Source organism: Pygocentrus nattereri, chromosome 25, assembly GCF_015220715.1.
Source record: "Pygocentrus nattereri isolate fPygNat1 chromosome 25, fPygNat1.pri, whole genome shotgun sequence".
In the NCBI taxonomy this organism is placed as follows: Eukaryota; Metazoa; Chordata; class Actinopteri; order Characiformes; family Serrasalmidae; genus Pygocentrus; species Pygocentrus nattereri.
In genome coordinates this window covers 33126749-33154195 of record NC_051235.1, presented here as the reverse complement: position 1 = coordinate 33154195, position 27447 = coordinate 33126749, and the positions used below count along the sequence as shown (strand labels likewise).

Genomic DNA, 27447 nt, shown 5'->3' with positions numbered 1-27447 from the left:
CTCTCTCTGTCTGTCTGACTTTCTCTCTGTCTCTCTCTGTGTCTCTCTCTCTCTGTGTCTCTCTCTCTCTCTCTTTATCTCTCTCTCTGTCTGGCTCAATTCAATTCATTTCAGTAAGCTTTATTGGCATGACCATAGTCAGATACAGTATTGCCAAAGCATCATCAAAAACAACACAGATTAACTTTCTGAACATTAAACAATTAAAAGAATAATTATAATAACAATTAGATTTAAAATTAGTTAGTGATACTGTAACACAGTCATACAAAGATATAATATATACATTAAAAAATCAGGGTAACTGGTGTGTGTGTGTGTGGGTGTGTGTGTGTTGTGTGTGTGTGTGTGTGTGTGTGTGTGTGTGTGTGTGTGTGTGTGTGGGTCACTCACTGTCTCTCATGTTGTGGCAGGCTGTAACGTACCGTGCTGCCAGGGTGCTGCTGTCTCTCTGTTCTCCTAGCAGGAGGGGCAGTGTGAGGTCAGCAGAGAGAGACGCTTAAACTGGGGGTGAATTTTCTCAAACTGTTTAAAGTAAATTTCCCGCAGCTCTTTGAATTTCTCCCACTCTGTGAGGAAGTGCAGCTCTGTTTCTACAGCATTGCTGCTGCACAGCTGACACACTCTCTGCTCTTTAGGCAGCCAGGACTGTCTATAGCGGCCGGTCTGCACGGCCAGGCTGTGGTCACTGAGTCTGTACCTCGTCAGCGTGGTTCTGTGTTTGAGGTCAGTCACTGTGCTCAGGTACTCCGCTACAGTGTACTGACGTTTTAGGGCCAGATAGCACTGCATTCTGCTCTGTGCTTGTGTCTGTGTGTTCCAGTGGGTGGCGGAGTTTTGTTTTTGAAGTGTTAAAATTTGGTTGGGTCTGATTGTTTGTACTACAGGCTGGTCCTGACGTGTAACAGTGTTAGTGTGTGTTAGTGAACTCAGCGTCAGGACCAGCTGTGTGAGGGAACTCTTTTCTTTGCTCAGCTCTTGGCATTGCAGGGCTTTATGGTGATAGGAGTGGGGGTCACTGTCTGTTTCTCTTTCTGTCTCTCTCTGTCTTTATGTCTGTGTCCCTCACTCTCTGTCTTTCTGTCTCTCTCCCTGTCTGTGTCTCTCTCTCTCTGTCTGTCTCTGCTTCTCTTTGTCTCTCTCCTTCTCTCTGTGTCTCTCTCTGTTTGTCTCTCTTTCTCTCCTTCTCTCTGTCTGTCTCTCTCTCCCTGTGTGTGTCTCTCTCTCACTCTCTCCCTGTCTGTGTCTCTCTCTCTCTGTCTGTCTCTGCCTCTCTTTCTGTCTCTCTCCTTCTCTCTGTGTCTCTCTCTCTGTCTGTCTCTGTCTCTCTCTCTGTCGCTGTCTGCCTATGTCTGTCTGTCTCTCTCGCTGTCTGTCTATATGTCTGTGTCTCTCTCTTTTTCTCTCTCTCTCTGTCTGTCTCTCTCTCTCTGTGTTTGTCTCTCACTCTCTGTCTCTCTCTCTGTCTGTATCTCTTTCTCTCTGTCTGTCTGTCTCTCTCTCTGTGTTTATGTCTGTGTCTCTCTCTCTTTCTCTCTGTCTGTCTGCGTCTCTCCTTCTCTCTGTCTGGCTCTCTCTCCCTGTGTGTGTCTCTCTCTCACTGTCTCTCTCTGTCTGTGTCTCTCACTCTCTGTGTTTGTCTCTCACTCTCTGTCTCTCTGTCTGTATCTCTTTCTCTCTGTCTGTCTGTCTCTCTCTCTGTCTTTATGTCTGTGTCTCTCTCTCTCTTTTTCTCTCTGTCTGTCTACGTCTCTCTCTCTCTCTCTCTGATCTGATTTGTTTACCTGTTGGCGCTGTTCTCCACGTGCGACCCCCGCACGGGCTTCCGGATACTCCTCGTCCTCCCCGCCTCTTCCGCGCGCACGGTGACGCCGCGCGCACACGCCCCCTCCGGTTTGCCGGCAAAAAAATCCCCCCCCGTGCACGCGCTTTATTATTTATCAGCCCGACGCGCGCGGCGCCTTCATTCTACACGCCCAGGTGCGCTCTCGCGCGGAGGTGCGGGGGTTCTGTTGTGTTTTCTTATTTATTTCTTTGTAATTTTTGAGTGTTTTGCTGCGCGCGCAGCGGCTCCCCGGCGCACGCAGGCGCAAACGGGAAAGATAAAAGTGGAGTTTGGCGCGCGCGGAGAGCGTCGGAGCGAGAGCGGAGGAGAAGCGGCGCGAGGGAGACGCCGAGGCTGGAGACGAGACGAGGAACGCGGGGAGCTGCAGCGGCGCCGAGAGGCTGTGTGGGGTGAGCATGTCCGGCGACCGGCGGCCGCTCTTCACCCCGGACTCGGCCCGCTTTGATCCGCCTTTGGTGTAGGGGGCAGACCGCGGGGGGCAGATGCGGGGGGCAGATGCGGGGAGGACTGTTTGTGCTTCTCTTTCTTTCTATTTCATAGGTTTAAAGTCCGCTTCCCACTCTCCAACTAACTTGTTCGAATTTTCCCGTTCCACCTTAAATGGTGCGTCAGTTACCTTGTGCCTCAGGCGCCTGAACGTAACAGCTGCCCCATTTAAGGTGGAACGGGGAATTCGAGTAGGGAGCGAGCTCAGCTGCTTTCGCTTCAGCCTTTCTGTTTTTCACTTTTCTTCCTAAGCCGTTCTGTTTCTAACAAGCTGGACCCACCGCGCTTCATATAGATTTATATTTATTTATTAGTTTATTTTGTTTTCTGGGTGTTTGGCGTCGTTCCTGCTCCACTTTAGTAGCCTTTAGCGTACGGAATGGGGGTTGGGAGAGAAGGGGAAGCTCGGGACATGTGTTGGGTAAAGAAATCCGAAATAAACCCAATAAAGACTTTTATTTTGTTTTTCTTTCCAGGCTCTCTGTACTCGGGAGAGACACGCGCGCGGATATAATGCCCAGTAAGAAAGTGTAAGTGCTGATTTTCCTGCCTGCTGTTAAACGGCTGGAGCAGCAGATGGGACTTTACTGGATGGCGACAGCACCACATTGTGTTTCTTCCCCTTTTGCATTAGCAGCATGCCATTCATCCATTCACTCATCCATTCATTCATTTATTCATTTATTCATTCATTCATTCAATATGTCAATCACCCAATCAATCAATCAGTCAATCTCAAATCATACAGTAGAAGAGAGAAAAATCCTTGCTGGTGTTTTCCGGAAGGAGACGAAAAGTCTTTGTGTCCCTCTTAAAGATGGTTCTCCTAGGGTTCTTTACTTAATGCCTTTAGAACAGTAGGTTCTATGTAGGATAACGTCACGCTTGGCTGGTGGCGAGATGGGCCTCCGGCTTAATGGAGAGTGTGCTGTACGTGGTTCTAGGTAGCACCAAAAAGGGTTCTTCTGTTGCGATGTCGAGCTCGTAACAATGAAAGAACCCTGTTTGGTGCTAGATGCAGCCATGTACAGCAATCGGGAGAACATGTAAGCATGAAAAGCTTCTACATAGTCCTCATGGTTGTTAATGGAACCATTCCCTTGACTAAGGAACACTTAAAGAACGCTGTTAGTGGAGAGAGCGCTGGACTGGGAATCACACAGCAGGGTTGAGTCTTCCCAGCAGGTCTTTAAGCCTCGTCAGTGAGATAAAGATCCTGTTAACAGGCGTAAGCAGCGACATGATTGTGTTAATAAAGCGGAATAACCTAAAAATCAGAATAAGCGCAAGAAAACAAAACCCAGGAGGAGAAGCGGCTTAGATGCGCGTCTGTGTGGTGGTTTTTCTCTCTCCGCCCCACAGATGTGGTTTTAGTGGTTGATTAACGACTTTCTGGAATGCGGTTACGAGATCAGCACCTTCAGCTTTGAGCTTTGATGTGTCACCTGGTGAGAACTTAAACCGGGAGATTCACTCGAAAGAGGCCCCGAATGTTCTGCTGTAACTCCCGTTTGGGCGAAGCCGCCTGAGCCAAAAGCGCGCTCCGAACCTCGACGCGTGTCATCGGGTGCATGCGGTGCTGGAGGTCGTCTCCCTTTTCTGCCAGACGCGGTTCGATGTGGGGGCGGCTCTCTGGTGCCTACCCAGCGCTCCGATGCAGGGACGTCCCGGCTTGTTGGAAGCTCCATATACCAAGGAGCTCATTGCACGCCGTCTGGTTCAGATTGATTTGTCCCAGAGGGAGTTATTATGGAAAATTTGGGGCCTTTTCCAGTGAAACTCCCTGTATTGCCAGTTTATTGATGAGGTAATATGGCTTGGAATAGCAACATGCTGATTCACTTCATCGTCCACAGGCAGGACACAGAAGTGAAAGGCACTCCGGATGAAGCTCCTAAAATCCCCACAGCTCGCTCCAGGAAGAGAAAGGCAGATGTTGCTGTTGTGAGTTTAGCACTGTGTGCTGTTCAGCAGAGTAAAGCAAAATGATCAGCTGCAGCTTAATATGAACTCTTTTTATTATTATTATTATTATTAACTCTTGTTTGTTTTGGATGCCTGCAGCATTTACAAGATCCAGACGAAGAAGTTGCAGAGATGACCAGAAAGAGGCAGTGTCCGTCACCGGTGAGGAGTGAGGCTTTGCTGATGTTGTAAACATCTTTGGCTTTCAGGGGAAAAATCCACCGATTTTTACAGAATTCCCCCATAACTCAGTGAGTGAGGTGTAATCAGAGGTTCAGAGGGTTTGGTCTGAAACGGTTCAGACGTCTTTACAGTGGTGGTGATGGGAACCAGGCGTCGCCATGACTACAACACAGATATAGACACTTTATTTACCATCCAGAACCACCAGAGAACCTACACGAGTCTTCTGAGCTTATATGGAATGCTGATGATGGAAAACAGTGGAAAATCTGGAATAATGAGTTTTCTTTGGGGACTATTTTGCCGCACAGCGCCCTGCATGTCTCCCTCCACCATGAATGGAGTTGAAGTTCTCTAAACTCTCATAAAACAGCGTCTCAGTCATCAGGCAGTGAATTCAGAACCAGTTCATGTAGGAACTTTCTGTAGGAGCTTTTAGAGGGACGTCTGGTTCCCATCACCACCACTGTGAACGGCTCTGACTCTCACAATGACTCCCACTCTCACTGAACGACTCTGTTTAGATCCTAACCATTTCATTATGCAGGAATTTAGAAAAAACGGTTACAATGGGGAAGTGTTTCACAAAGCCGCGAACGCTCTTAACTCTTAACCGTTTAATTATGCAGGAACTTTGAAAGACTGGTGGAATTCCCCTTTACCTGAAGTTTCTATCCCCTTGAATTGTAACGTTTGTGGCCGTTTGTGTGGTTTTATGTACTGACGGCAGTCTGGACTGAAACACTCCTTATAGCTTCAGTGTGAGTGGGCAGGGCTAAACTGCTGTAGGCAGAACAGGCAGAAATTTTCAAGTCATTATATTAACAATGAGTTCCAAACGGGTCGTTTTTACGGCGTAAATGTGTCCGTATGGACTGGGAAGTGAACTGCATGTCTTGTAAACTCAGTATTTCATGATTTGGGCCCTTTAAGTGGAAAGGCAGGTGGGAATCCAGAGAATTTAGGTTTCTGACGGTTGCAGAATTTTCATTACTGATTTAAACTGATCCCTTAAGGTAAATCCTTCAGGTTGTTTAAGTGAGTAGCTCCTGGCCAAAATCCACACTCAACCAGTAAAGCCGATCTTCAACAGCCTGGCTGCTGCGCATTATCCCAAAATTCTCAATCAGCCACTTCACTTCACTAAAGGATTTAAATCTGATCTCAGCATTAATGAAGTTACCGAGCCCACGCTTCCCTAGTGCTGCTGCACTGTGTGGTTCTTGGCCTTGAAGCTGGAGTAAAACCTTTTGTGCATTGATCTTCAAAGGAACATCCACTGGAAGGTTCTTTAGGTTCTATAGTTCCCTTATTTTTAAGAGGCTACGCTTACAAACTGGGTGTAGTTTCTTATTTGGCCGTATTTTTGTTTATTTATTTTTTTGTTTCTTTGAATTTAAGGTTTAAGGGAATCTTAAACAGTAAATGATAATCAGACAGGAAACTCATTTACAGACAGAAGATGTAAATATTTTGTTGATGTACATTTTTAGCCGTTGCTCCCAGTAAATGACACTCGTCAGGTTCTCGATACACAAAACAGAAAAGCACAGCGACAGGTCAGTTTTGTGGCTGTGATTGTCAAAGTCCAGCATTTCGCCTTTCTCAATTTTACTGGCTTGTTGAGCTGATAATGAATGTGTTTACATCCCCTTAATAATCCAATCACTGAAAATCAGGTTTTGTCAGTGATCTGATCAACATGTTTACGAGCAATTGAGTAATCAGATAACGGGAAAGCTCCAGGTCTACAGGAGTCAGACAGTAAGCAGATCATGGAGAAACTCCAGGTCTACATGAGTCAGACAGTAATCAGATAACGGGGAAACTCCAGGTCTACAGGATTCAGACAGTAATCAGATAATGGGGAAACTCCAGGTCTACAGGAGTCAGACAGTAATCAGATAACGGGGAAACTCCAGGTCTACAGGAGTCAGACAGTAATCAGATAATGGGGAAACTCCAGGTCTACAGGATTCAGACAGTAATCAGATAATGGGGAAACTCCAGGTCTACAGGAGTCAGACAGTAATCAGATAACGGGGAAACTCCAGGTCTACAGGAGTCAGACAGTAATCAGATAATGGGGAAACTCCAGGTCTACATGAGTCAGACAGTAATCAGATAATGGGGAAACTCCAGGTCTACAGGAGTCAGACAGTAATCAGATAATGGGGAAACTCCAGGTCTACAGGAGTCAGACGGTAATCAGATAATGGGGAAACTCCAGGTCTACAGGAGTCAGACGGTAATCAGATAATGGGGAAACTCCAGGTCTACAGGAGTCAGACGGTAATCAGATAATGGGGAAACTCCAGGTCTACAGGAGTCAGACGGTAATCAGATAATGGGGAAACTCCAGGTCTACAGGAGTCAGACGGTAATCAGATAATGGGGAAACTCCAGGTCTACAGGAGTCAGACAGTAATCAGATAATGGGGAAACTCCAGGTCTACAGGAGTCAGACAGTAATCAGATAATGGGGAAACTCCAGGTCTACAGGAGTCAGACAGTAATCAGATAATGGGGAAACTCCAGGTCTACAGGAGTCAGACAGTAATCAGATAATGGGGAAACTCCAGGTCTACAGGAGTCAGACAGTAATCAGTTAATGGGGAAACTCCAGGTCTACAGGAGTCAGACAGTAATCAGATAATGGGGAAACTCCAGGTCTACAGGAGTCAGACAGTAATCAGATAATGGGGAAACTCCAGGTCTACAGGAGTCAGACAGTAATCAGATAATGGGGAAACTCCAGGTCTACAGGAGTCAGACAGTAATCAGATAATGGAGAAACTCCAGGTCTACAGGAGTCAGACAGTAATCAGATAACGGGGAAACTCCAGGTCTACATGAGTCAGACAGTAATCAGATAATGGGGAAACTCCAGGTCTACAGGAGTCAGACAGTAATCAGATAATGGGGAAACTCCAGGTCTACAGGAGTCAGACAGTAATCAGATAACGGGGAAACTCCAGGTCTACAGGAGTCAGACAGTAATCAGATGATGGGGAAACTCCAGGTCTACAGGAGTCAGACAGTAATCAGATAATGGGGAAACTCCAGGTCTACAGGAGTCAGACAGTAATCAGATAACGGGGAAACTCCAGGTCTACAGGAGTCAGACAGTAATCAGATAATGGGGAAACTCCAGGTCTACAGGAGTCAGACAGTAATCAGATAATGGGGAAACTCCAGGTCTACAGGAGTCAGACAGTAATCAGATAATGGAGAAACTCCAGGTCTACAGGAGTCAGACAGTAATCAGATAACGGGGAAACTCCAGGTCTACAGGAGTCAGACAGTAATCAGATAATGGGGAAACTCCAGGTCTACAGGAGTCAGACAGTAATCAGATAATGGGGAAACTCCAGGTCTACAGGAGTCAGACAGTAATCAGATAATGGGGAAACTCCAGGTCTACAGGAGTCAGACAGTAATCAGATAATGGGGAAACTCCAGGTCTACAGGAGTCAGACAGTAATCAGATAATGGGGAAACTCCAGGTCTACAGGAGTCAGACAGTAATCAGATAATGGGGAAGATGAAGAATATTTAGATCCTTCGTTTCGTCCGGCGTGTATTTGGTTTCAGTGTCGCTCCAGAAGAGTTTTGCTGCGTCTCGTGGCGACGCTGCTGCTTATTTCCGGTACTGCAGTCTGTTTCACACACTGAGAGATGAGAGAAATCAGTCCACAGCACTGAAAGCTGAGCTAAAATCCAGCCTGTCTATCAGACTTCTTAATCGGATTTCTAGATCCGAGTGTGGTGGTCACACGACCGTTTCCATAATCAGATGACGCAGAAATCCGATTATGATGGGATTCCTGAGTGCGTGTGAACTCCCTCACTGTCGACTATCATTTTACTGATATACACGGCGTGTCGCCCAGCCCTGCGTCCAGAGCGGTCCGGCCGTTTCTGCTTAAAATATTCTGTTAATATTTTGTTGTCTGTGGTTACAAAACTCTTATCCAAGAGTTAGTCCCCTTTTACCCTGTTCTTCACTGGTCAGGACCCCCATGGACCCTCACAGAGCAGGTACTATTTGGGTGGTGGGTCATTCTCAGCACTGCAGCAACACTGACGTGGTGGTGGTATATTGGTGCGTACTGTGCTGGTGTGAGTTGATCAGACACAGCACTGCAGTAACACTGTCCTTCACTGTCCCTACCCTGAAGAACAGGGTAACAGAGTATCAGAGAAACAGATGGACTACAGTCTGTAACTGTAGAACTACAGAGAGCAGCTATACGGTCAGTGGAGCTGACGAGTCCGTCCGTCGTGGCTTGTTCACTCCGTGTTTCATGTCTGTCCTGATTTGAATGTGCTTTCTTTAGTCGTCCAGACGACTGACCGACAGTGGCGTGGTTGTGTCGAGGCCTGTTTGGAACAGAAAAGAGGCCTTAACGGCACTGAAGTCGTCCCTGTGCCAGTGAAGATGGTTGTGCGTGTTGTTTTTATCCGTTAGGGAACTCCCTCTACATTTCTCCTTTTCTTTCTCCTTCTCTCTTTCTCCTCTGGTCCTGCTCAGACAAGCTGGAATCCCAGTCGGAGTTGCACAAGCCCATGTAGGCGGCTCCCCATGCCAGATAAGGCTGAGGAACCGGTTGCCATCAGCAGCGTGGGATTCACTCAGTACACCTCCAGGAATATTTTCGTCACCCCCACGCGGCCGTCCCCCCTGCCCGCCCTGTGGTGAGCCTCTTATTGTGTTTTAGTTTGTTTGTTTGTTAGTTTGTTTCAAAGCTGTTCAGGATATTATTTACAGGACACACAACCACATTCATTCGGTCCACTGAGGTCCACTTACAACGTTCTTGAGCGCTTTGTTTCTGTTACTGCGACTTTAAGACTAATATATGTAAATCAGCTTTGTTCTGATTGGCTTCCTTCAAAAAGCCGTCTCCTTATAACTTTTTAGCGTGAAGGGGTGGGGCTAAGCTGTGTAGTCAGAAGAGGTGAATATATATTTAAGCAGTAGAACCTGAGATGGAGTGTGTTATGGTGGAACATCATCCCGGCTGTGATCTGGTGTCCGTAGATCATCCCAGCCGTGATGTTATTGGTGATAACTCCCTCCTCGAGTGTCTCTACTGCTTTAATACAGCAGTTAAATAAATACAGTAAGAAATGAATAAACTGGCCGTGAACGCGGCTTTAATATGTTTTAATGTTCAGCTCCTTCCTCCTAATTAGAGCTCCTTAACGAGCAGCTCGTTGCTACGTCAGAGTAACGAGCTCCGCCCACTTGCTGCTCAGCCGGCAGTTCGTTCTCCAGCTCCTTACACTAAATTCCCAAACTGTCGTCACCACTGAGCAGCTTTTCAGTCGGCAGCTGTGACAGAAGAACAGCTGAACAACCTGGAATCAGCCAGAAATGAACCCAACACCATTCGCCAGACGCGTCTGATCTTCAGAGTCGGACCAAATCAGACTGAGCCGTAAAACTGGCCCAATATCAGGTTCAGCTCAGTTTGGTCAGTTTGTCCAGATCAGTATTAATGTTGTTTTGTTCCAGCCGGTCTGTAAAGCTTCTTACAGCCCGTTTAGTTTGGCGGATGGTGTTGGTGCTGTGAACGCTATATTTTGCAGCTTTAAGTGTTTTCACATTAAGGGTTCAAAAGAGGGCTTTACGTTATATTGGCCCTTTAATCTTTGTGACGTAGGCCATTATAAAAGGCATGCGGTATGCAAATGAGCTCAAACTGTGATTGACCTGAGGGCTCAAGCTCATTTGCATACCGCATGCCTTTTACAGCTCCAGAGAAGTTTTGATGAGCCAACACGTTCTTATAATCCAGTGACGGGAAACTGATTGGTTATAATCTGATGTTAATTCAGTACTGCAGTCACAGCGAGTGCAGCGCTGTATTTCGCCCATATTGTACATTAATGAGGATCCAGCGCTGCGCGGAAGTCTTGGGCCTCGTTTGGTACCTGTACACGTGCTGATGTGGTTCTCGTTCCTGCCCGACAGGCTGACCTGGCGTTAAACGTCCACGCAGACATTCCAGTGAATTACAGTGTAGAGATTCAATGAAAAATGAGAATTAAATCTGGCTCAGCTTGACGTGAGTCACACAGAGAGCTTTGTTCTGGTCAGCTGTGTGTGTGTGTGTGTGTGTGGCACTTTTGCATTATTATTAAAAAACATTTTAAATCAGTAATTCTTTATAACCCAAAGTACAAAATGAAATTGTCCCCAGGAGAGTCCAGGGATGTTTAGACTCTTCTATCCGTGGTTCACACATTTAAAAACATCTTCTGCAGGAATTTGAGTCTGTTGGATTACCGGTTTACAACTAGTAACACAATCGGCCAATAAAAACCTTTTTTTTTTGACAATTTCTCATAATTCCGAACTTTAGTCTTAACATGTATATCGAGCTTTAGACCTGGAGCAGTCGGGCTTTTCCATACGTCCACAGATCGTTCACAGTGAATGAACAGATGTTCAGTGGTCTCACCTTCACCACAGTCAGCAGTTGGACGTGTTTTGGTGGTGTCGTAACTCCAGTCTACAGCTCATCTCCCCACGCTTCTCAGATACATGCCTGGGTTTGATGGGTCCAATACGTTTCGCTCTCTGCTGCATTTAGATGCTTGTGCTGATGGGGTCTTCGAGATTCGTTCGCTTATGTTATGAATGTTATAAAACTCAAACTTTTTAAAAGCTTTGCGCCGCTTTACCTGAAATTATGAACGTTTATCATCTAGAAGATGAAGAATATTTAGATCCTTCGTTTCGTCCGGCGTGTATTTGGTTTCAGTGTCGCTCCAGAAGAGTTTTGCTGCGTCTCGCGGCGACGCTGCTGCTTATTTCCGGTACTGCAGTCTGTTTCACACACTGAGAGATGAGAGAAATCAGTCCACAGCACTGAAAGCTGAGCTAAAATCCAGCCTGTCTATCAGACTTCTTAATCGGATTTCTAGATCCGAGTGTGGTGGTCACACGACCGTTTCCATAATCAGATGACGCAGAAATCCGATTATGATGGGATTCCTGAGTGCGTGTGAACTCCCTCACTGTCGACTATCATTTTACTGATATACACGGCGTGTCGCCCAGCCCTGCGTCCAGAGCGGTCCGGCCGTTTCTGCTTAAAGTATTCTGTTAACTTTTTCAGTGCATTTTAAAGAGCAGAAAGTCCCTCAAACTCTTTTTGATAAATATAAAATTTATAAATATTTTTATAGATCTTTTTATGAGGAAAGTTCCACCAGTCAATCTGAAGCTTTTCATATTTGAAAATAAAATCTCCATATATTCATTTGGAGAATAGAACTTTTTTTTCCCCCACAACTTCTTACGTCACCCACCCACACTGCACCTCTTTATTGCCTGTGCTACTATTTTACAATAAGCTACTTTGAGTTTTAAACCAATGTCCATTTCACAGAGACCCCCTAAATTAGGATTTACATGAGATGAAAATTGAAACTTGATTTTTACTGTTCAGATTATAACAGTGTAAACATTTCAACAAATCTTTTAACTGTGCATTTGATTGTCTAAATGTAGGTTAATATATATGCATACAAATTGTGTGTGTGTGTGTGTGTGTGTGTGTGTGTGTATATACTGTACTGTTGTGGTTGGCTGCGAATGGGTGGGGCTGAACTGTTGTAGCGTACTGTCCTGAATGGCGTGTTTGCTTGGAGCTAAAGTTGGTTTGTTTGTTAGATTGTGACGCTTTAAAGCACAAATACAAAGTTTACATCGAAAAATGTATCGAATCGATACGTCGCTGTATCGTATCGTGCCGATTTCTGAATCGTTACACCCCTAAATTGAGATCTTTGAATCTCCCTCAGCTCGTTATTTATATTAACTGCACATCAAAAGCTGACGGTCCTTTTTTTTCCCCACTGATTTCTCACAGCTGGGCCAGTAAAGATGACGTGTGGAGCAACTTACTCAAAAAAGACAAGCTGTATCCTCACGATACGCACGTCATGGAGAGACACCCCAACCTTCAGCCCAAAATGAGGGCTATTCTGCTGGACTGGCTCATGGAGGTCAGTAAACGTCCTCAAACGATTCGAGCCGTTAGCACATGCTGATTTAATCTCATTAGAAGGAGAATGTACACGAGGGGTTAAACTGGATCTGAAGGCGTGTCTGCAAGTCGTTCCTATTGAGCAGCGCTGGACAGAGTACACAAACCCTGTCGAGTTAAAGTAGAAGTTCCTCCCTTTAGACCTCCACTTGAGTAAAAGTACTAAAGTATTTCCCTTCAAATGTACTTAAGTATAAAGTAAAAGTACTAAAAGAGGAATTCTGGCTCTGATGTCCTGTTATCATTTTTATAACCAGACTGGCTTCATGAACTCATTTCAGGTGAAAGTCCTCCAGCGTCTCTCTTGGTAAACCAGTCTTTTAATAGAAGGTCATTAATTAGTGACGCTGACGTCTATTAAAATGATCAGAAGCACAAAACACTGAAGGTAAACAGTTTCCATCAGGGAGAACCGAGTGGCTCTGAAATCACTTTTTACACACAAGCAAAGTTTCAGTTTCAGATTTATTTACAACTTAGTTCCAAGTTTAAGTTGAATAAAAACTGGCTTTAAACTCAGGATCACAGATGAGCTCCTTTACTATGTTGATCTGTAGGCGTCTGTTCATAAACATAAACCAGCCCAAACTCATTTACTATAAAATGAAATGGTGTTTGTAGAAATTCAGAAAAAAGCCGCGTCAGTCTCGACTGCATATGTGGACATATTTCTATATTGAGCTCTATTTACACAAAGTTAGGTTAGTTCATCATTTATGTTGAACAGACTCTCCCAAAGTTTTACGCTGCTGCGCTGACGTTGAACCGCGTGCTGCACTGGGTCGGTATGACCAACAGGTCAAAACCAGCTCTAAACAAAGTGACCGCTGGGCCCTGATTGGTGCTCTGGCTTTGCGCTTCTTTCGTTTTGACATGTTACGTTTTTATACACACAGAAACCAAAAGGAACCACAGATTTCTCAAAATGTAGGAGGAAAAAGTCGGATATTAGACTCTGAAATGTAGTGGAGTGAAAGGAGAAAGTCGCCCAGAACGGAGAAACTTCAGTACAGATACACCAAAAATACTAAAGTACAGAAACTAATTACATTTACTCAGTTACTCAGTTACTCAGATACTCAGATACTGTCCACCACTGCTGTTTAGATGCAGATTGATGAGGAATTAATTACAGCTGGATGGAAGTAACGGCTTCCTCACTGAGCAGGTTTCAGGGTGGGGAGCTGAAGGTGTTATTTCTCCTCTTTTTCAGGTGTGTGAGGTGTATAAACTACACAGGGAGACGTTTTATTTGGGCCAGGATTATTTTGACCGTTTCATGGCCACACAAGAGAGCGTCTGTAAAAGTACGCTGCAGCTCATCGGCATTTCCGCTCTGTTCATTGCCGCCAAGATGGAGGTACGTCTTCCTGGGTTCATCCAGCTTAAACGTCTGAAAGGTTCAATCGAGTCATTTGAGTTTACAAAGATCAGAAACGTCCACAACGTTCTCCATAGGAGTCACTGGTGTGAACGATCCTCATCGGTGTTCCACATAATAAAGGAAACACCAGAGACGTTTTTAATGATCAACGCATTTTACAGAACATCAAACCACAGGCTGTCCATCAGGGAACGTCCACTAAAATATGGAATTTAATCCATTTGTGTTTCTATTTTCTCACAATGACCTCAGAATAAAGTCGGTCACACCAGTGACGTCAGCTAGAAGCTTCATATGAGATCATGAGCTGAATGAGAAGATCTCTGAGAACTGAGAGACGCAGTGGACTCACCATGAGCTTTTCTCCATAGATCCTCAGACAACAGGTCAAAGGAGGTCGAGTGACGTCATCAGCGTGACTTTTATTTCAAAATAAGAGACGCAGTAACACCAGAGACACGACTCCTGGGGACTTTTATTATATATTTTGTATTTACTTGGCTTTTGTTTTCTTTGTCAGTTTAAATGTATTTCATTGTCATGTAGAGATCGCTGCTGTTAAAATGGCTTTGACCTCAAAATACGGCCTCAGGCTTCACACATGACTGGGGATGAGCTCTTCTGTGGAGCTTGGAGTTCTAGATAATTGATTTAAAAACCAATATTGATAAATTGAGGCTCAAGAAGGTGAAATTCTTAATGTTTTTATAATATAAATAAGTCATAATCCTAATGTGTGTAAGTGTAATATATCTGTAAATGCTAGGAACAGAGAAATGGACGTTTTTGTGGAATGACCTATATCTGGATCATTCCACTAACCACCAGCTGACCAATAATAATAGGACAAATCACTGTTGCGTCATGTCCATAAAGAACTTGCTTCCGGGTAGCTGCACTACTGCAGGAGGAGTAACAGAGTATCAGAGAAACAGATGGACTACAGTCTGTAACTGTAGAACTACAGAGTGCAGCTATACGGTCAGTGGAGCTGATAAAGTGGACAGTGAGCGGAGAAACAAGGAGGTGGTCAGACTGTTACGCCTGACCGGCGTGTGTTAACATGATGGGGATAGACCTTTTGTCACTCAACACTAATCAGAAATGTTCCCTTCCCCCCTCTACAGGAAATTTACCCCCCGAAGGTGCATCAGTTTGCCTACGTTACTGATGGGGCGTGCACAGGGGAGGAGATTCTTAGCATGGAGGTCATCGTCATGAAGGTAACCACTTTAGACTCGCCTTTGTTCGACGCTGAAGTGATATTTTGACCAAAGGTTTTCTGTTGCATCTTGGAGCCTGAACCCCACAGCAGGGGTCTGTAGCCCTTTAAGCTCCTCGAGACCACCAGTGGGTCCAAACCGCACTCGGTCATGTTCTCCATAACGTTCATACTCCATAAGCTCCATTCAGAAGCTGGGCGTCGTGTGAGGCTGTAGCTCTTCCTCTTTTTAGATCACGTCATGTGGAATAACTTCCCTCTGACTCACTTTCTTCTCTGACTGCTGTTTCTCTCCTCGTCCCTCCCCTGTGTGGCGTCACTCACTCGAGCCTCAGAGCTCATCGTAATGCACAGATCTGATTGGCTGAGCAGCGTCACGTGTGATATTTACAGAGCATGTGATTGGTCTGTGAGTCTCCCGGAATCTAAAGCTACCGTAAAGGCTGGAAAAGCTACGCTGATTAAAACAGGAGGTGTTGATTTAACAGGCAGGTAGCGCTATGCTAATCAGTGACCTATAAGCTTACATTAGATGCTAGCTACCTTAGCCTCGTAGCTCCAGCGCTAAAACTAATCATGTAAACTTCAGATGCTGAACACGTCCCAGCTGATTGAATACATTTGGGGCGAGAGGGGAAACTTCTATAATTAATAATAAAATAATATACAATTTTTGTATAATAATAATAAATAATAGATTTCGCACATTTTAATCGGGTAATCGCTTACTTTCTGTAACTGTGGAGTTTGTTGCCATAACTTTATGCAATATAATCAATCTGTGTAAAATATTCTTATCGGGGAAACTTTTGTCCGTCCTGTCTGTCCGTCCTGTCTGTCCGTCCTGTCTGTCCGTCCTGTCTGTCCGTCAAAAGAAAACCTTGTATCTCAAATGGTGACTTTACAGGAGAAGGAAAGACCTGCTTGTGAGTCCGTGAGCCAGAATTCTTTCTAAGTGATTTTGGGACGATTCTTTTGGTCCATCATAAAATGTATATGGACTGTAAAGGGTAGCAGGCGTTTACAAACGATGTCAAAACATCAAAAATGGAGATACAAGGTTTTGTTCTGACAACAGCGAGATTTATCTTAAACAGTAAATAGATAAAATATAACAGAAATAATCCTCTGCACGTATTTCTGTCCTTCAGGAGCTCAAGTGGAGTCTGAGTCCTTTAACTCCAGTGGCCTGGATCAACATCTACATGCAGATGGCGTATCTGAAGGACTCTGGTGAGGTTCTCATGCCGCAGTACCCCGAGGCCACGTTCGTGCAGATCGCCGAGGTACAGTTCCTGTGCCCCCCCCCCCCCCAAAAAAAAAACAAATATAAATGACTGTAGTGCAATAAGAGCTTCACAGCGCTGGACCATAAACATTATTCACTGCTGCGCTCTAAAGGCGTCACTTACAAGCCTCAGATCAAGTCTGAACCTCCGCCGTCCTTTTTCATTGTAATTATAAAATCCAAAAAAATGATTTAGGTTTTTACACTTTTTTTAGTGCTGTAGTAATTAACAGTATTTTCCCCCGTCTTGTCATGTAGCTCCTGGATTTGTGCATTCTGGATGTAAAAAGTCTGGAGTTTTCCTACAGCCTGCTGGCGGCGTCCGCGCTGTTCCACTTCTCTTCGCTGGAGCTTGTGATGAAAGTCTCAGGTAGGTCTGATTTTTATGCTTCCATGAGCATTTTCATGAGTCTGAATCTCAGGCCAGTTAGACGACGGCTCTTCACAGCTCGATATTTTGATGTATCGTAAATTTTGATTTATTGAATCGTTTTTAATAATATTTAACAAAATGGACTAAATGCACTACTTGGATATAGAAAAGCACAAAGAATTGATCAATATTGGTCAAAAGGTAATACACATTTTATTGAATGTCAATTAGAGAAGCTAAAAAACCATCACATTCAGGGCCAACAGAGCAATCATACGACTGTTTTCCCTTAATCCTTTTAAATTAGGGCTGCATGATGGTGTCAGAATCTTGCATGTCCATATCAGACGGGTGTTTTGATATTTAATGTTGTTTGTTGAACAGAAGAGCAGAACGTTTAGGAGATGCTGGTTTTACTGCGTTTGTCTGTGCTGCTCATCCAGGTAGATTTAGTCCCAGTTTCTACGGGTCGGTCAGCGTTGGCTCATGAAACGTGTGGACATTGTGCTTCACCGTGGTGATGGATCTTCTCCACGCTTTGAGTGGCGCCCATGCTGATCGTTTTTGTTTGTGTCTCAGGGTTCAAGTGGAGTGATGTGGAGCGCTGCGTGAGGTGGATGGTGCCGTTCGCCATGTCGATTCGGGAAGCGGGCAGCTCGTCTCTGAAGACGTTTAAAGGCATCCCGCAAGACGACACGCACAACATCCAAACGCACGCGCCGTACCTGGACCGGCTGGTGAGTTCTCGCTCAGTTAAACTGACCATGTCCCTTTCCACACCTGAGACACGGTCACTTTACTTTTATCGGTGATGTTCTTCGTCGTTCACCCAAGCAGCAGCAGCGTTTTACTGGGATGGTTCATTCACACCACTCAAGTCCTGGTGAGCGTTCTCAGTGTAAACAGCCAGCTGCTTCATTATTTATCTGAATTTTTGTGATGAAGGATTAAGAAAAGAAGTTCTCTTCTTTCTCGTGTAAAGTTACTTCAGAAATGACACACTCACTGGCCACTTTATTAGGTACACCTTGCTAGTAAAAGGCTGGACCCCCTTCTGCCTTCAGAACCGTCTTAATTCTTCGTGTCAGACTTTCAGCAAGGTGTTGGAAACGTTCCTCAGAGATTCTGGTTGGTTATTTGAGTTCCTGCTGTCTTTCTATCATCTGGAACCAGTCTGCCCATTCTCCTCTGACCTCTCACATCAACAAGGCATTTTCGTCCACACAACTGACCGCTCACTGGATATTTCCTCTTTTTCGGACCGTTCTCTGTAAACCCTAGAGATGGTTGTGTGTGAAAATCCCAGCAGATCAGCAGTTTCTGAAATACTCAGACCAGCCCGTCTGGCACCAACAACCACGCCACGTTCAAAGTCCCTTAAATCCCCTTTCTTCCCCGTTCTAATGCTCAGTCTGCACTTCAGCAGGTCGTCTTGACCACCTCTACAGGCCTAAATGCAGTGAGATGCAGCCGTGTGATTGGCTGATCAGCTATTTGTGTTAACAAGAAACTGAACTGTCCCTAATAAAGTGGCCAGTGAGTGTAGTCTACTTTCAGTAGAAGTAGCATTTTTTTCCAGGTAATTTTGAATCGTCTCTCTTGATCCGTTCTTCATGAAATTTATGCGGAGTGTAAAGATCGACAGGCATTTTCAAATTGTCAAAAAACGAAAAACGACTAAACTGGAGATGAAAGGTTTTGTTCTGACAGCAGCGAGTTAGTCCTTCTAAAAGTGAGGCGAAATACGTGCTGCCATTGCCTTTGTTTATCCCCCTTAACTATTTAAAAAATGAGCAAGATTGTATAGTGTCCACTTAAACACTACTGACCAATAGAATGGGTCCCTCTGGAGCAGCTGCACATGATCCTAAGGTCTCTCAAAGCCCCCCCAGCTTTATACACCAGACAGACGGGGGACAGGGAGGGACCGACGGGGGACAGGGAGGGAGGGACCGACGGGGGACAGGGAGGGAGGGACCGACGGGGGACAGGGAGGGAGGGACCGACGGGGGACAGGGAGGGAGGGAGGGACCGACGGGGGACAGGGAGGGAGGGAGGGAGGGACCGACGGGGGACAGGGAGGGAGGGACGGACGGACGGGGGACAGGGAGGGAGGGACGGACGGACGGGGGACAGGGAGGGAGGGACGGACGGACGGGGACAGGGAGAGAGAGACACAGACGGGGACAGGGAGAGAGAGACACAGACGGGGACAGGGAGAGAGAGACACAGACGGGGACAGGGAGAGAGAGAGACACAGACGGGGACAGACGGGGGACAGGGAGGGACAGGGAGGGAGGGAGGGACCGAAGGGGGACAGGGAGGGAGGGAGGGACCGACGGGGGACAGGGAGGGAGGGACGGACAGACGGGGGACAGGGAGGGAGGGACGGACAGACGGGGGACAGGGAGGGAGGGACGGACAGACGGGGGACAGGGAGGGAGGGACGGACGGGGGACAGGGAGGGAGGGACCGACGGGGGACAGGGAGGGACGGACGGACGGGGGACAGGGAGGGAGGGACCGACGGGGGACAGGGAGGGAGGGACCGACGGGGGACAGGGAGGGAGGGAGGGACGGACAGACGGGGGACAGGGAGGGAGGGACAGACGGGGGACAGGGAGAGAGAGACACAGACGGGGGACAGGGAGAGAGAGACACAGACGGGGACAGGGAGAGAGAGACACAGACGGGGACAGGGAGGGAGGGACACAGACGGGGACAGGGAGAGAGAGACACAGACGGGGACAGGGAGAGAGAGACAGACGGGGACAGACGGGGGACAGGGAGGGACGGAGGGAGGGAGAGACAGGGAGGGAGAGACAGACGAGGACAGGGAGGGAGGGACGGACAGACGGGGGACAGGGAGGGAGGGAGGGACAGACGGGGGACAGGGAGGGACAGACGGGGGACAGACGGGGGACAGGGAGGGAGGGACAGACGGGGGACAGGGAGGGAGGGAGGGACGGACAGACGGGGGACAGGGAGGGAGGGAGGGACAGACGGGGACAGGGAGGGAGGGACAGACGGGGACAGACGGGGGACAGGGAGGGACGGACAGACGGGGACAGGGAGGGACAGGGGGAGAGAGGGACAGACGGGGACAGGGAGAGAGAGACACAGACGGGGACAGGGAGAGAGAGAGAGACAGACGGGGGACAGGGAGGGAGGGACAGACAGACGGGGACAGACAGGGACGGGGAGAGAGACAGACGGGGACAGGGAGAGAGAGACACAGACTGGGACAGGGAGAGAGAGACACAGACTGGGACAGGGAGAGAGAGACACAGACGGGGACAGGGAGAGGGAGGGACGGACAGACGGGGACAGACAGGGACAGGGGGAGAGAGACACAGACGGGGACAGGGAGAGAGAGAGAGACAGACGGGGGACAGGGAGGTACAGACAGACGGGGGACAGGGAGGGAGGGACAGAGGGAGGGAGGGAGGGACAGACGGGGGACAGGGAGGGACGGACAGACGGGGACAGGGAGGGACAGACGGAGGGAGGGAGGGACAGACGGGGGACAGGGAGGGACGGACAGACGGAGGGAGGGAGGGACAGGGGGAGAGAGGGACAGACGGGGACAGGGAGAGAGAGAGAGACAGACGGGGACAGGGAGAGAGAGAGACAGACGGAGACAGACGGGGACAGACGGGGGACAGGGAGGGACGGACAGACGGGGGACAGGGAGGGACGGACAGACGGAGGGAGGGAGGGACAGGGGGAGAGAGGGACAGACGGGGACAGGGAGAGAGAGAGACAGACGGGGACAGGGAGAGAGAGAGAGACAGACGGGGACAGACGGGGGACAGGGAGGGACGGACAGACGGGGGAAAGGGAGGGACGGACAGACGGGGACAGGGAGGGACGGACAGACGGGGACAGGGAGGGACAGACGGAGGGAGGGAGGGACAGACGGGGGACAGGGAGGGACGGACAGACGGAGGGAGGGAGGGACGGGGAGAGAGGGACAGACGGGGACAGGGAGAGAGAGACACAGACGGGGACAGGGAGAGAGAGACACAGACGGGGACAGGGAGAGAGAGAGACAGACGGGGACAGGGAGAGAGAGAGAGAGACAGACGGGGACAGACGGAAAGGGAGGGACGGACAGACGGGGACAGGAAGGGACGGACAGATGGGGACAGGGAGGGAGAGACGGGGACAGGGGGACAGGGAGGGAGGGAGAGACGGGGACAGGGAGGGAGGGATAGAGGGGGACAGGGAGGGAGGGAGAGACGGGGACAGGGAGGGAGGGATAGAGGGGGACAGGGAGGGAGAGACGGGGACAGGGAGGGAGAGACAGACAGACAGACGGGGACAGGGAGGGAGAGACAGACAGACGGGGACAGGGAGAGAGAGAGACGGGACAGGGAGAGAGAGACAGACGGGGAAAGGGAGAGAGAGAGACAGACGGGGAAAGGGAGAGAGAGAGACAGAGACAGACGGAGAAAGGGAGAGAGAGAGAGATAGACGGGGACAGGGAGAGAGAGAGAGACAGACGGGGACAGGGAGAGAGAGAGAGACAGACGGGGACAGGGAGAGAGAGAGACAGACGGGGACAGGGAGAGAGAGACAGACGGGGACAGGGAGGGAGAGACAGACAGACGGGGACAGGGAGAGAGAGAGACGGGACAGGGAGAGAGAGACAGACGGGGAAAGGGAGAGAGAGAGACAGACGGGGAAAGGGAGAGAGAGAGACAGAGACAGACGGGGAAAGGGAGAGAGAGAGAGACAGACGGGGACAGGGAGAGAGAGAGAGACAGACGGGGACAGGGAGAGAGAGAGACAGACGGGGACAGGGAGAGAGAGAGACAGACGGGGACAGGGAGAGAGAGACAGACGGGGACAGGGAGAGAGAGACAGACAGATGGGGGAAAGGGAGGGATGGACAGATGGGGACGGGAACGGACAGACTGGCACAGGGAGAGACAGACGGGGGACAGGGAGGGAGGGATAGACGGGGACAGGGGGATAGGGAGGGAGGGATAGAGGGGGACAGGGAGGGAGAGACGGGGACAGGGAGGGAGAGACAGACAGACGGGGACAGGGAGGGAGAGACAGACAGACGGGGACAGGGAGGGAGAGACAGACAGACGGGGACAGGGAGCGAGAGAGAGACAGACGGGGAAAGGGAGAGAGAGAGACAGACGGGGACAGGGAGAGAGAGAGACAGACGGGGACAGAGGGACAGACGGGGGGACAGGGAGGGACGGACACACGGGGGAAAGGGAGAGACGGACAGACGGGGACAGGGAGAGACGGACAGACGGGGACAGGGAGGGAGAGACAGACGGGGACATGGAGAGACAGACGGGGACAGGGGGAGATAGAGAGACAGACGGGGACAGAGACAGAGAGACAGAGGGGGACAGGGAGGGAGAGACAGACGGGGACAGGGAGAGAGAGAGAGAGAGAGACGGAGACAGGGAGAGACAGACGGGGACAGGGAGAGACGGACAGACGGGGACAGGGAGAGATGGACGGACAGGGAGGGAGAGACAGACAGGGACAGGGAGGGATGGATAGACGGGGACAGGGAGGGACGGACAGACGGGGACAGGGAGGGATGGACAGACAGACGGGGACAGGGAGAGACGGACAGACGGGAACAGGGACAGGGAGGGAGAGACAGACAAGGACAGGGAGGGACGGACAGACGGGGACAAGGAGGGACGGACAGACGGGGACAAGGAGGGACGGACAGACGGGGACAGGGAGGGACGGACAGACGGGGACAGGGAGGGATGGACAGACGGACAGACGGGGACAGGGAGAGACGGACAGACGGGGACAGGGAGAGGGACAGACAGACGGGACAGATAGGGAGAGACAGACAGACGGGGACAGGGAGAGAGAGAGACACAGACAGACAGGGAGAGAGAGAGAGAGACAGATGGGGACAGGGAGTGGGGGACGGAGAGACGGACAGACGGGGACAGGGAGAGACGGACAGACGGGGACGGACAGACGGGGACAGGGAGAGGGACAGACAGACGGGACAGATAGGGAGAGACAGACAGATGGGGATAGGGAGAGAGAGAGACACAGACAGACGGGGACAGGGAGGGAGAGACAGACAGACGGGGACAGGGAGGGAGAGACAGACAGACGGGGACAGGGAGGGAGAGACAGACAGACGGGGACAGGGAGAGAGAGAGAGAGAGAGACACAGACAGACGGGGACAGGGAGGGAGAGACAGACAAACGGGTACAGGGAGAGAGAGAGAGACACAGACAGACGGGGACAGGGAGGGAGAGACAGACAAACGGGTACAGGGAGAGAGAGAGACACAGACAGACGGGGACAGGGAGGGAGAGACAGACAGACGGGGACAGAGAGAGAGAGAGACACAGACAGACGGGGACAGGGAGGGAGAGACAGACAGACGGGGACAGAGAGAGAGAGAGAGAGACACAGACAGACGGGGACAGGGAGACAGACAGACGGGGACATGGAGAGAGACAGACAGACGGGGACAGGGAGAGAGAGAGACAGACGGGGACAGGGAGAGAGAGTGAGGGAGAGAGAGAGAGAGACACCGACGGGGACAGACGGACAGATGGGGACAGGGAGAGACGGACAGACAGGGACAGGGAGAGAGAGACAGATGGACAGACAGGGACAGGGAGGGAGAGACAGACAGACGGGGACAGGGAGAGAGAGAGAGACACAGACAGACGGGGACAGGGAGAGAGACAGACAGACGGGGACAGGGAGAGAGACAGACAGACGAGGACAGTGAGAGAGAGAGAGAGACAGACGGGGACAGGGAGAGAGAGAGAGACAGAGATGGAGAGAGACACAGAGCACATGGGCCGTCTGCGGAGCCCTGAGGACCAGTTTGAGAACGCTGCTGTGAAGCTTGTGGACGAGCTCGGCCGCCGTAAGCTCGGGCTCGTCTGAGCCTGAAGGCGGTTCGAGGTGTTGAAGCCGTGCTGGGGAGTAAACAGACTCTCACAGCAGGATTTCTCAAGAAGCTTAATAACTGATGGGCGGACTGCGGTCTGAGTCTGGACCCAGACTCTGTCCTACGTGGACCTGGACCTACAACCCATAAATTATTCTCCGTAGTTTAATTTCAGTGGCGTGGCTTTTCTAGTCATTACGGTAGCTTTAGCGGCTGGAGACTCACAGACCAATCACATGCGCTGTAAATATCAGACGTGACGCTGCTCAGCCAATCAGATCTGTGCATTACGATGAGCTCTGAGACTGGAGTGAGTGACGCCACACAGGGGAGGGACGAGGAGAGAAACAGCAGTCAGAGAAGAAAGTGAGTCAGAGGGAAGTTATTCCACATGACGTGATCTAAAAAGAGGAAACTGACTGAACTGGACTTTATTTGATCTGATGTTCAGTAAATGTTGGTGAAATCTGACTGAACTGGACTTTATTTGATCTGATGTTCAGTAAATGTTGGTGAAATCTGACCGAACTGGACTTTATTTGATCTGATGTTCAGTAAATGGTGGTGAAATCTGACCGAACTGGACTTTTTGATCTGATGTTCAGTAAATGTTGGTGAAATCTGACCGAACTGGACTTTATTTGATCTGATGTTCAGTAAATGTTGGTGAAATCTGACCGAACTGGACTTTGTTTGAGCCGATGTTCAGTAAAGGTTATGATGTTCTGGGCCTTAAATTTGAATGAAAGAGTTCAGGACTTGAGTAAAGCCTGTCCAGAAAAGTCGAGTTACTGCAGCACAAACTCACGAACACCTTCATCTCAGAAGAAACTCTGTCTTTAAACCTTCAGGCAGAAAATGGACCGGCTCTCTGAGAAGACCTGCCCAGTGAAATTCTCTCCTGTTCGCTGCGTCTTTACACTAAATTCCTTCGTTTTTCTGAGGCGTTTCAAACTTACTGTTTTTTATTTAATTAATAGATATTTTTCTAATGTGCTGCAGTAAATCCGGGAATAATGCTCTTCTGTTGGAAAATGCTCTTCATCGTTCTTTAATCGTTTTCCCGATGCATCGTTCAGAATTCCTTATGATCGTGAAGGCGAAACACTGAGTAGCGAATCGTGAATCTGTGAGAAACCTGATGTTAAGACGCAGCCGACGCTGCAGCGAGCCGACCAAGCCTTCATTTGGGCGAAAACCCGGCGTACGGACCGTAAACGGCGTCCGGCATTCTCAGATGACGCTGAGCCGAGTCGCCGGTTTGAGAATCGAAAGGTTCTGAATTCAGTCCGATTCTGTCCGTCGTTTCCCGGTCAGCTCAAACGTCTTTCGCGCGTTTTTAAATCTGGTCCCTGCTCCTGTTTCGTTTCTCTCTGCTGTTCTCTGTTCTGAGTCTGCTGTGTCGCTTCCTCAGGGGAAGGCGTACGCGTACGAGCTGGTGGATTTGGAACGCAGCCAGAGTTCTCCTGTTCCCTCTGGAGTCCTGACGCCGCCACCCAGCAGCGAGAAACCGGAGGGATCGGCCTGCTGACCGCTCCTCGCTACGCGGCCCTCAGCTGTGGGATTGGGACGCGGCCCAGATGGTGGAGCGTCAGCAGAACACGGCTAATATAGAGTCAACACAAACATCAGCTTCTGCCAGCAGGAGCGACCTGCAACCTGCAACCTGCACACTCTGAACTCTGCTTTTATCTGTAATGTCCAGACGAACTGCCCGTTCAGGCCTCGCTGGCTTTTTATTTCTATGGTTATTTTTCCCTGGAGGGACAAACGCAGACCCACCTGCCCGAATTTCAGAGCGTCTGTTTGCCCTGATTGCTGCTAAAGGTGGTGGGGTGGAGAACGGACAGAAGAACCCACAATGATGTGTGTGTGTGTGTGTGTGTGTGTGTGTGTGTGTGTGTGTGTGTGTGTGTGTGAGAGAGAGAGATTCAGGCTACAGAGGAAGTCCAGCCGGAGCTCACGGCTGTTCGGGGTTTCGGCTTCAGAAGCTCAGAGACGTATTTTAGCTTTTTTTTTTTTTTTTTTTTTCTGCCTCTGAAATGAGATGCTGCTACTTTTATGTATTTTATAAGACGAAATAAAAGTCTAAACGCACAATTCTGGACTGTTTGACCTCCTTACTGCTGTGGATTTTAGCAGCCCAGACGTCAACATGTCATTAAATCTCAGCGAAGCCAGTGGACGTTACACGTTTTAATACGGTCACTGTTTGTTTACATCAACGAAAGCAGCCTGAGCAAAAGTTTTACTGCCTCTGTTTGTTTTTCCAGCATATTAAACTTGGCAAACAAGGCATGCTGGTCATGAGCAAACGGACTGGCCACTAGCTATACGTGCACCAGTCAGGCGTGACATTCTGACCACCTCCTCGTTTCTACGCTCACTGTCCACTTTATCAGCTGCACTGACCGTATAGCTGCACTCTGTAGTTCTACAGTTACAGACTGTAGTCCATCTGTTTCTCTGATACTCTGTTACCCTGTTCTTCAGTGGTCAGGACCCCCATGGACCCTCACAGAGCAGGTACTGTTTGGGTGGTGGGTCATTCTCAGCACTGCAGTAACACTGATGTGGTGGTGGTGTGTTAGTGTGTGTTGTGCTGGTCTGAGTGGATCAGACACAGCAGTGCTGCTGGAGTTTTTAAACCCCTCAGTGTCGCTGCTGGACTGAGAATAGTCCACCAACCAAAAACATCCAGCCAACAGCGTCCTGTGGGCAGCGTCCTGTGGGCAGCGTCCTGTGGGCAGCGTCCTGTGGGCAGCGTCCTGTGACCACTGATGAAGGACTAGAGGATGACCAACACAAACTGCAGCAGCAGATGAGCTGTCGTCTCTGACTTTACATCTACAAGGTGGACCGACGAGGTAGGAGTGTCTAATAGAGTGGACAGTGAGTGGACACAGGGTTTATAAACTCCAGCAGCACTGCTGTGTCTGATCAGAGCTTCTCTGCTGAGCTCACCGTCAGCTGTTCTCAGCAGATTGGAGCTGAATGGGGGGGATTTCCCAGCATGCTGTGGGGTGGGGGGCTGCATACAGCAGCTGTTACTCGTTCAACTGCCTCTTTTGTCCTTCAGCAGAACCAGCAGGTTCTCTTTAGAACGAGCTCACAGCTTGATGCCACACCTAACCCGACTATTGTAATTATAATTAAACAGAATTTCTGCATTTTACATATTTAATCACCGAATTCAGCGGAGTTTACATCCCGGACGTTGTTTACTGTAAACAGTCAGTAAAAGGAGTGGATTCTCACCACATTCAGTCCTTCAGGCACTCCTTTATAAACTTTCACTCCTTTATAAACTTTCACTCTTTCATATCTGCTAAGTTCTGTGTGTGTGTCTGCGGTCCGGTCTGTAACTGAACCTGCATGCAGGGCGCTGTGCGGCAAAATAGTCCCCAAAGAAAACTCATTATTCCAGATTTTCCACTGTTTTCCATCATCAACATTCCATATAAGCTCAGAAGACTCGTGTGGGTTCTCTGGTGGTTCTGGATGGTAAATAAAGTGTCTATATCTGTGCTGTAGTCATGGCGACGCCTGGTTCCCATCACCACCACTGTAAAGACGTCTGAACCGTTTCACACCAAACCCTCTGAACCTCTGATTACACCTCACGCACTGAGTTATGGGAAATTCTGAAGCATGGGTGAAATTAATAAAGTAATTAATAAAGCTCATGCTGTGTCTCTGCCTGTGATACGGTTCCTCTTCAACG

The 27447-nt window shown here is 48.9% G+C and overlaps 2 protein-coding genes across 2 annotated transcripts in view; one reads left to right on the top strand and one right to left on the bottom strand.

Annotated features, from left to right (window-relative positions):
* zgc:162297 (uncharacterized protein LOC555865 homolog) overlaps positions 1-1833 on the bottom strand; it is a 17152-nt gene extending 15319 nt beyond the window's left edge. Inside the window, exons 1-2 of the mRNA XM_037534641.1 lie at positions 1785-1833; positions 394-459 (exon numbers count right to left, since the gene is read on the bottom strand). Coding sequence (XP_037390538.1) covers positions 394-403 — 10 coding nt within the window. The 5' untranslated portion in view covers positions 404-459; positions 1785-1833. The remainder of the gene's footprint in view (positions 1-393; positions 460-1784) is intronic.
* A 106-nt stretch (positions 1834-1939) lies between these two features.
* On the top strand, positions 1940-25815 carry ccne1 (cyclin E1). The gene is made up of 12 exons (XM_037534639.1): positions 1940-2235; positions 2809-2862; positions 4189-4276; positions 4397-4459; positions 9015-9178; positions 12367-12502; positions 13757-13903; positions 15055-15150; positions 16301-16435; positions 16696-16807; positions 17390-17547; positions 25138-25815. The coding sequence occupies exons 2-12, from the start codon at positions 2846-2848 to the stop codon at positions 25252-25254; spliced, it is 1233 nt and encodes a 410-aa protein (XP_037390536.1). The 5' UTR covers positions 1940-2235; positions 2809-2845; the 3' UTR covers positions 25255-25815.
* The last annotated feature ends 1632 nt before the right edge of the window (positions 25816-27447 follow it).

Bases quoted from the DNA above. Each gene is read 5' to 3' on its own strand.
- ccne1 (XM_037534639.1), top strand. The intron at 4,277-4,396 runs GTGAGTTTAGCA...GGATGCCTGCAG, and splicing joins GAAAGGCAGATGTTGCTGTT to CATTTACAAGATCCAGACGA. The intron at 16,436-16,695 runs GTACAGTTCCTG...CTTGTCATGTAG, and splicing joins CGTTCGTGCAGATCGCCGAG to CTCCTGGATTTGTGCATTCT.